Source organism: Oncorhynchus tshawytscha, linkage group LG18 (genome assembly GCF_018296145.1).
Source record: "Oncorhynchus tshawytscha isolate Ot180627B linkage group LG18, Otsh_v2.0, whole genome shotgun sequence".
NCBI classification, from domain to species: domain Eukaryota; kingdom Metazoa; phylum Chordata; class Actinopteri; order Salmoniformes; family Salmonidae; genus Oncorhynchus; species Oncorhynchus tshawytscha.
The window spans coordinates 40,617,636-40,627,840 of NC_056446.1; the positions used below are offsets into that span (position 1 = coordinate 40,617,636).

At 42.7% G+C, this 10,205-nt stretch overlaps 1 protein-coding gene across 1 annotated transcript; it reads left to right on the forward strand.

Annotated features, from left to right (window-relative positions):
• Positions 1–1,635: 1,635 nt before the first annotated feature.
• LOC112236225 (translation initiation factor eIF-2B subunit beta-like) lies at positions 1,636–7,447 on the forward strand. Its single transcript, XM_042300550.1, has 8 exons — positions 1,636–1,922; positions 3,073–3,193; positions 3,655–3,806; positions 5,007–5,170; positions 6,152–6,247; positions 6,372–6,509; positions 6,794–6,860; positions 7,170–7,447. The coding sequence occupies exons 1-8, from the start codon at positions 1,751–1,753 to the stop codon at positions 7,388–7,390; spliced, it is 1,131 nt and encodes a 376-aa protein (XP_042156484.1). The 5' UTR covers positions 1,636–1,750; the 3' UTR covers positions 7,391–7,447.
• Positions 7,448–10,205: the final 2,758 nt, after the last annotated feature.

Sequence of the window (10,205 nt, forward strand, 5' to 3'; positions counted from 1 at the left end):
GGCTTAATTTTGGACGCGGTAAATATAATTTTGAAAACTAGGTCATTTCTAGAAGAACACTTTGTTGCTAGTTCTTAAGTTTTTATTTTAAGATGTACAAAAGATAACAGCCACGCATCTACATTGCATCTGAATGTGTTTTAAGTCGAGTAGTAGTTCCCTGTATGAGTTGCTCTTCCTCTTTTGAGAACCCTTGAATCTGGCTATTAGAACCTGACTCACAAATGCATGTCAAACCTTTTGTTACTTTTAAAAAAAGGGCAGACATGTATACTATCATCAACATCAGGATAGTAGGATTGTAGTGCCATTTTACATGCCAACTTTGCTTCGGTGGTAGTTTTGTAGTAACATGGAAAATATCCGAACTCTTCCTTGGATGTGTTCCATTTGAGCAGGCTAGTGTATCGTGTTTTGTTTTGTAATTTCCGGGGAAATTATTTGCTTCTTTAGCCTGGTCCCAGATCTGTTTGTTTGCCAATGGGAGTTGACAAAGCAAGACAACACAAACAGATCTGGGACCAGGCTATATTGCTCATTGATTTTTGGGATCGATTTAAAATTACAACACTTAACATCCAAGATCCTAGCCTGAGTGCCACACTCTTTGTGCTATCATGGCAACTCCTTGTCAGGTTTGGTGTGACAAGGACGGCAATTGAGGTAGTAAGAGTACACACCGATCTGCGACCAGGTTTTCAAGATCCATCCAACATTCTTTCGGAGATAATTATGGGGTCTGGTTTACATGAGGGTTTGGAGTTGGTTGAAAGATATTCTAACTATTTTTTTTTTGTCACTGTCATTAAGCTACTGCATTAATCAATTATGTGGTGTACATCCATTTTTTTTTTTAACTGTGAACATTTTCTGTGTTTTCAGTCAATGATTTCTATGTTGATTGAGATCAATTTGGAAAAGGTTTGTGTTAGGCTTTTTATTCAATAAAATATTGGATGGATTTACAAAAAAAAATGTTGCTTGAGATTTTGTGATGGGATGACCAAAGGACATTCACGCAGCATTATCACAGAACAATGAGCCAAATATTTCACCAGATGTGTAAATGTGAAAAATCCAGTTGGCGTTTCCACTCACTACCAAATATGGTGATGAGGAAGCCAAGTGTCCGGCAGTGGGTTTTAGCCGACATTCTGCATGTTCTCGTCGATTTAAAACATTTTAATTCCACATAGCTTTCTGTTTCCAAAACTAAAATATGTATCAGTGGAGTGCGTTTTGCGGATTTTGCCAACGTTTCTACAAAGAGCGTTGTTTAGAAAGAGTGCATGGGTGAATTGAGTTACTGCACAAGCGCTTCACAGAGGAGGAGTTCCCTAAGGCACCACCTGGATCTCACTAGCTCCTGCTTGGTTCTAAACATCTTTGTCATTATGGCATCTTCATAAGTGGATCATATATATATATATATATATATATATATATATATATAAGATGAAGATGGAACGATATAATATACATAAAGGTTACACGAGTACTGTCTACTTGTTACTGTCTACCTAATAATGTAAAATGTTTATGAATAAATTATGAAATCTATGAAAATATTGCAAGATGTGCGTTTCTAATCATTTGGTCCAATCAGCATTGGACTAATATAATGACCCGGAAGCGCCTTCCTTCACGTACAATGTAGTTCCGGTTCAATTTCCCTCTTCAGTAAATGTGTGACAACATCAAATAGTTTTTTTTATACAGCATCTAGCAAGAAGTGAATTTAAAAAACAATATGCCTGGGGCAGACAAGGAAACAGATCTTACGGAACGAATCGAGGCTTTTCTTGCCGATTTGAAGCGGGGAGGCAGTGGGACAGGGCCCCTCCGAGGGTCGGGGGAAATGGCCAGAGAAACCACATATTTGCTTCGGAGAATAACAGCCCAAGCACGATGGAGCAGCGCAGGTAGACGTTATAACAGCTGAACTCTAGCTAGTTTATTCGATGGCTAGATTAATATTTTTTTTTTAGTTCTCAAACTAGCTACAAATGTTTTTGTAAATTACATTTGACATTTGTGACCAACGTTTTATCCGCTATAAAGACACATTGTGATAGTGACTTTAGCCAGCTGTCAAAATCTGAACAGCCACGAAAAGCTGATGTAATTTTGAAACTGGTCAATGGTGTTATGTCTGAACATAATAGCACAGATATTTCACCGGATATATACATGTGAAGCATCCGCTTGACGTTTCTACTCACTACCAAATATAGATGGAGCGAAATGGATTTTGTCCGAGATTCTGCTAATTTTCTCATCGTTAAACATTTGAACTCTATACAGTTTTCTGTTTCCAAAACTAGAATCTGTAACAAACGGTGGATTGCGTTTTTTTTTAGACTTTAACCTTTGCCAAAGTTTTAAAAAATGGCATTGTTTAGGAGAGTAAGGGTGAATAAAGTTAATGAACACGCGCACTTCATATAGTAGGCGTTACCTAACGGAAATATGCAAATAAATGCTAGAACGCGCCAATAGGAGCTCACTATCTCCTTGCCTGTTCTGACCACTATGATTTAATTTGTTCCCATTTGAAACGACAGGCTGTGGTCTATCTTGGGTTATTTCTAAAAGTCTTTGATAATAGAGCGCGCTAATTTGTAGTCGTAAAATCTCTGGCTCGTCCAGCCATCCCTATGAGGAATAAATAATACATGCCGAAAATAAGGTCTGAGGTTAACACAGGTTTAGGAGGTCTTACACATTTTGTTCTATGCGATAAAACCAGTCAGTTAACATGACCTTTATGAATTATGAAGGCTTTAAGTGCTTTGTGTTTTTAAAAAATGTATCATGACATAAATTCTTCAAAATTCACAAAAAGTGAAGTTAGCTAATAAAGATTCTCATATAACAAAGCATATAAGATATCCTGAGCCTGTGTTTACCACAGACTTTATTTTCAGCGTTTTATTCGAAACCCCTAAAAAAAACGTGAATAATATTCCCCGTAGGTGGAGTTGTTTCCTACAAAAAAACGCCAATACTGTTTCTCTATTCACTTACCTGGAATGACGTGTGACAAAGAAATCCTCTTGTATGTCATAACAGGTGACCTGATGGAGATCATTCGCAATGAGGGAAGGAGAATGACGGCCGCCCAACCGTCCGAGACCACCGTGGGCAACATGGTACGGCGCGTGCTCAAGATCATCAGGGAGGAGTATGCCAGGTGAGTTTATCATCAGGGAGGAGTATGCCAGGTGAGTTTATCATCAGGGAGGAGTATGCCAGGTAAGAGAGATGGGGGATTCTGGGGAATATTCCTTCAAAGAACAGGCTGACAGTTTGTAATCAACATTGTTCATCTGGTGTCTGATACTCTTGTTATGGTTGTCCATATCATAGTCTGGGTACCAATCTGTTTAGCTATCGTTCCACTCCTTACCAACCCTGTCATGCTAAACATATTTTTGAGCATATGCCATGGAGTACAGCGAGTGGAACGTTAGCTAAACAGAATCTGGTTAATTATGTAGTAGATGGACTTGTTGACGATCTCTCAGTTGCCACTCTACTCATGTTAAAGCTACCATCTGTACAATGTCTTGTTGTTCTATGGTCATTTCAATTGAAATATACCCAGCTTGTCACTCTCTTCTCATGTCAACTATGTTTTGTTTGTTTCCTCAGGTCGCGTGGTAGCAGTGAGGAGACCGAGCAGCAGGAGTCCCTCCACAAGCTGCTGACGGCAGGGGAGCTGAGTGAGGAGAACTTCAGACAACACTTTGTTCTTCTCAAAGCCAACGTCATAGAGGCCATCAATGAACTCCTCACAGAGCTGGGTAAGATTCTCACTGATGGCACAGACACACACACACACACACACACAGACACACACACACGCAGACACACACACACACACACACATATTAACACCAACCGATATCAAATACTTTCCAGCAGCTGTTAAGCTTTTTCATTTATTTAATTTCACCTTTTATTTAACCAGGTAGGCTGGTTGAGAACACCTTTATTTAACCAGGTAGGCTGGTTGAGAACTATTTAACCAGGTAGGCTTGAACACCTTCATTTAACCAGAACACACTTTATTTAACCAGGTAGGCTGGTTTAGAACACCTGGTAGGCTGGTTGAGAACACCTTTATTTAACCAGGTAGGCTGGTTGAGAACACCTTTATTTAACCAGGTAGGCTGGTTGAGAACACCTTTATTTAACCAGGTAGGCTGGTTGAGAACACCTTTATTTAACCAGGTAGGCTGGTGGAGAACACCTTTATTTAACCAGGTAGGCTAGTTGAGAACACCTTTATTTAACCAGGTAGGCTAGTTGAGAACACCTTTATTTAACCAGGTAGGCCAGTTGAGAACACCTTTATTTAACCAGGTAGGCTGGTTGAGAACAAGTTCTCATTTACAACTGCGACCTCTGGTCAAGATAAAGCAAAGCAGTGCGACAAAAACAACAGCACAGAGTTACACATGGAATAAACAAAACATACAGTCAATAGTACAATAGAAAAAGTCTATATACAGTGTGTGCAAATGTAGCAAGATTAGGGAGGCAATAAATAGGCCATTGTGGCGAAATAATTACAATTTAGCAATTAAACACTGGAGTGATAGATGTGCAGAAGATGAATGTGCAGGTAGAGATACTGGTGTGCAAAGGAGCATAACATTATGGGGATGAGGTAGTTGGGTGGGCTATTTACAGATGGGCTGTGTACAGGTGCAATGATATGTGAGCTGCTCTAATAGCTGATGCTTAAAGTTAGTGAGGGAGATATAATCATGTCGCTTAACTGAAGCATAAGGAGAATAACATCTCAGACTGTATCTCTGTTTCATCTGGAGGACGTTAGTTGGCATAAGCTGAAGTCCCCTTTCAGCCCCCCCCCGTTCTCTAGTGCTTGTAATCTGTACACTGCTTATTCCTAAATGTCCTATGAGAATATTATCCTTGGTCAAGCAGCACTGAGCTTACTGTTATATTCTCCTTCTTGTCGTCTTCCTCTCTCCCAGATGGCACCACAGACAACATCGCCATGCAGGCCCTGGAGCACATCCACTCCAACGAGGTCATCATGACTGTCGGCCGCTCACGCACCGTCGAGGCCTTCCTCAAAGACGCAGCGAGGAAACGCAAGTTCCACGTCATCGTGGCCGAGTGTGCCCCCTTCTGCCAGGTATACGCCATCCTTTCACTCCCATCAACCCACCATCCAACTATACCTCCATGCCTATCTGTCCCTCTCTCCCTGCATGCCTCTATCTATCATCCCTTCATCCATCTATCATCCCGCCCTGCCTCTATCCATCTATCATCCCTCCCTCTATCCATCCATCATTCATCCATCATCCCTGCCTCTATCCATACCACCATCACTCCCTCTATCCATCCATACATCCCTGCCTCTATCCATACCACCATCCCTCCCTCTATCCATCCATACATCCCTGCCTCTATCCATCCATCATCCCTCCCTCTAATCCTTCCATCATCCCTCCCTCTATCCATACCACCATCCCTCCCTCTAATCCTTCCATCATCCCTCCCTCTATCCTTCCATTATCCATCCATCCATCCCTCTATCCATCCATCATCCCATCCCTCCCTCTATCCATCCATCATCCCTCCCTCCCTCTATCCATCCATCATCCTTCCCTCCCTCTATCCATCAATCATCCTTCTCCCTCTATCCATCCATCCCTCCCTCCCTCTATCCATCCATCATCCCTCCATCCCTCTATCCATCCATCATCCCTCCCTCCCATCTCATCCATCCATCATCCCTCCCTCCCTCTATCCATCCATCATCCTTCCCTCCCTCTATCCATCCATCATCCTTCCCATCCATCCCTCCCTATCCATCCATCCATCCCTCCCTCCCTCTATCCATCCATCATCCTTCCCTCCCTCTATCCATCCATCATCCTTCCCTCCCTCCCTATCCATCCATCCCTCCCTCTATCCATCCATCCCTCCCTCCCTCTATCCATCCCTCCCTCCCTCTATCCATCCCTCTATCCATTCCTCCATCCTTCTATCTATTTATATGTATATACAGTAGTGCTAAAGGAAGCAGCATCTATTTAATTAATTTCTTCTCTCCATAATATTTCATGATTTAATATGCTACAGTAATGACCTTTGTCCCTCTCCCAAGGGTCATGAAATGGCTACAGGTCTCTCCAAAGTGGGCATTGAGACCACTGTAATAGCAGATGCTGCCATATTTGCAGTGATGTCCCGAGTGAATAAGGTGAGTTTGACTTGTTGTTTTTGTTTTTACTATGATGTTGCTTTTTTTATTTTTTAGAACAGGCTCTTTCTAAAACTATTGATAGCTTGACTACTGTTAATGGACCAGTTGTGGGGGTTTACAGGTCATCATCGGCACACAGACGGTTCTGGCCAATGGCGGGCTCCGGGCGGTCAACGGAACCCACTCTGTAGCTCTAGCAGCCAGACACCACTCTACTCCACTCATCATCTGTGCTCCCATGTTCAAGCTCTCGCCTCAGGTATTCACAACCATATTCTGGCCTTTTCCAGGGAGCTTTTCCCCTTAGCCACCGTGCTTCTACACCTGCATTGCTTGCTGTTTGGGGTTTTAGGCTGGGTTTCTGTACAGCACTTTGAGATATCAGCTGATGTAAGAAGAGGCTTTATAAATGTGATTTGATGATTTGATAATCAGTCTGAACATGAACACCTTCTGGGTGGAGATGGGATGTCAGTGAGCCATTTCTTCACCTGAAAGCTCCTTATCGTTGAATGACGTTAATAGTTGTTTTCCTGTTCTCAGTTTCCCAATGAAGAGGACACATTCCATAAGTTTGTCTCCCCACACGAGGTGCTTCCTTTCACAGCAGGTAGTACTTTAATTGAGAACTTATTTCAATGTTTTATACTCTTGAGACTCTTTACCCAAGTGTCTGTAACACCAGAAGTAATCTGTGTAAAAGCTAGCAATGACTGATTAAAAATAAAATGTCCTCATCTGTTTGTCTCTGTAGGAGAGATTCTGACATCTGTTTGTCTCTGTAGGAGAGATTCTGACCTCTTTGTCTCTGTAGGAGAGATTCTGATCTCTGTGTGTTTGTCTCTGTAGGAGAGATTCTGATCTCTGTCTGTTTGTCTCTGTAGGAGAGATTCTGATCTCTGTGTGTTTGTCTCTGTAGGAGAGATTCTATGTGTTTGTGTCTCTGTAAGGTCAACGTGTCACTGCCCAGTGTTTGTCTCTGTAGGAGAGATTCTGACGTTCCTCTCTGAACTCAAGGTCAACTCTGTGTCATCTCCTGAACTCATCACTCTGTTCATCTCTAACATCGGCGGCAACGCTCCCTCTTACATCTACCGGCTGATGAGTGAACTCTACCACCCTGAGGACCACAAACTGTAATCAGTGTACAGAAAATGCTCATGCTAATAAATAAAAAGGTTTATGCAATGGATTGCATTTGGTTTGTTTTTGTCTTTTTCAATTATTTGTGAAACCAATGATTTTATAATATGATTTGCTGCAAGTTTCAGAACTTTTTGTTTCATACTTCATTGTAATTTTAATAGAATTTACAGAATGTTATTTGAAAGAAGAATATAACTTCTTTACAATGATGTTGCTTACCAGTATGAAGCCAGAACAGCGCCCACTACTGGAACTCTCAATGAAGTATTCAGAAAGATAGTTGTAGTTACGCCGGAGCACCAGCAGGGGGTGTTTGTCACATCGTGGCTAATTCAGAGAAACGGGCCGAAGTGAAGCAAATAAATTAACATTATCGCTACAAATTGTTGTCACTCGACACTGGTTAAATCAACGTTGTTTCCATTTACTTTCAATGGATATTATACATTGACGTCTGCTCTGTTTCTTCACGATACAAGTGTACAAATGTGTCGTAATAGCATATTTCCGTTTCATATGCAAACCAACAGATTCATAAAGATGTTTGGACGAGAAAAAAAAAGCTCAAAAAGACTGGGTCCCGCTGTATTGCTCAGGCTGCACTACAGCGTCTATTCACAGGCGCGATCCCACTACTGAGCGGCACGGGGGCTTTGGCCTGCTCCGTTTCCGACCTGGGCCGGTGCACCCCTCCTTAGACGACCTGGTGGTCCAGGGCTCCCCCAGGAGCACCATATCGATACCGAACTTAGTGCGGACACCCGATCGGCATAGTCCACTGGAGCTCAGAACTCCTGAGCTCAAACGATCCGCCAGCCTAAGCCTCCCAGCAACTTGGATTACAGGCGCACGCCACTGCGCCCGGCGAGAGAACAGAGGATTTTTAGGGCATTTAAAGTTAAATTCGTGACGTCAACCCACGCGTCACATGGCGTCTAGTGTGGTCAACAGCGACCTGTTGCGGTGGCATACGATATTGCAGTGGTATTCAAATTTTGCTTGCCTTCCGTGTTGAAATCCTGCCCAGTTGTTGTGGGCGTACCTTTAGTAAGGTATATCTATTTACGTAAAAAAAATAAAAATACTAACACTCGCACTTGTGTTTTACTATTAGCACTGACTTTACAAATAATTACTTTATTGTTCAAAATATACTTACTATGACCGTGATATCTATGTGGTTGTCCGAGCTACCGTAAGGTGAATCCACTAACTGTAATTAGTTGCTCGGGATAAGAGCGCCTGCTAAATGACGTAAATGTATTGTATAACTAGAAAAAAATCTTTATGAACTTTTGTCTCAGTAAACTCAATCAATCAAATGTATTTTATAAAGCCCTTTTTTCATCAGCCGATGTCACAAAGTGCTTATACAGAAACGCAGCCTAAAACCCCAAACAGCAAGCAATGCAGATGTAGAAGCACGGTGGCTAGGAAGAAACCTACAGAGGAACCAGGCTATGAGGGGTGGCGAGTCCTATAACAGAACATGGCCAAGATGTTCAAATGTTCATAGATGACAAGGTAGCATGTCCGGTGAACAGGTCAGGGTTTCATAGCCGCAGGCAGAACAGTTGAAACTGGAGCAGCAGCACGCCCAGGTGGACTGGGGACAGCAAGGAGTCCTCAGGCCAGGTAGTCCTGAGGGCGCAGGTCCTCCGAGAGCAAAAAGAAAGAGAGAGAAACTCCGGTGCTAAGTTAAGTCTTGTAACAGTTCATTCATTTTTATTGAAGGACAAAGATGATAAATAATGTACGTTTTACTTGGTGTGAACTGGTTTCTGACACTAAGTGATCCTGAAAAGGACATGATTTCCATATTATTGGTTTCCATAGTAATGATTTCCATATTATTGGTTTCCATAGTAATGGTTTCCATATTATGCGATGGTGTACAATAGCTTAGAGTGGCAATCTGAGATACACTACATTACCAAAAGTATGTGGACACCTGCTCGTCCAACATCTCATTCCACAATCATGGGCATCAATTTGGAGTTGGTGTCCCCTTTTTGCAGCTACAACAACCGTATTCCCTCTTCTGGGAGGGATTTGCATCCATTCAGCCACAAGAGTATTAGTGAGGTCGGGCACTAATGTTGGGTGATAAGGCCTGGCTCGCAGTCGGCGTTCCAATTCGTCCCAGGGTTGTCCGACGAGGTTGAGGTCAGGGCTCTGAGCAGGCCAGTCAAGTTCTTCCACACTGATCTCATCAAACCATTTCTGTATGGACCTCGCTTTGTGCATGGGGGCATTGTCATGCTGAAACATGACAGGACCTTCCCCGAATTGTTGCCACATAGTTGGAAGCACAGAATCGTCTAGAATGTCATTGTATTGCCCTTAGGGTTAAGATTTTCCTTCACTGGAACTAAGGGACCTAACCCAAATCATGAAAAACAGCCCCAGACTATGATCCCTACTCCACCAATCTTTACAGTTGGCACTATGCATTGGGGCAGGTAGCATTCTCCTGGCATCCAACAGTTAGTCGGACTGCCAGACGGTGAAGCGTGATCCATCACTCCAGAGTCCAATGGCGCCGATCTTTACGCCACTCCAACGGATGCTTGGCATTGAGCATGGTGATCTTTGGCTTCTGTGCGGCTGCTTGGCCATAGAAACCCATTTCATGAAGCTCCCGACAAACAGTTCATGTGCTGACGTTACTTCCAGAGGCAGTTTGGAACTCAGTAAGGAGTGTTGCAACCGTGGACAGACAGGCGATTTTTTTACACAAAACTCACTTCAGCACTCAGTGGTCCCGCATCCACTAATTTGAAGAGGTGTACACATATGTGTGTGTGTG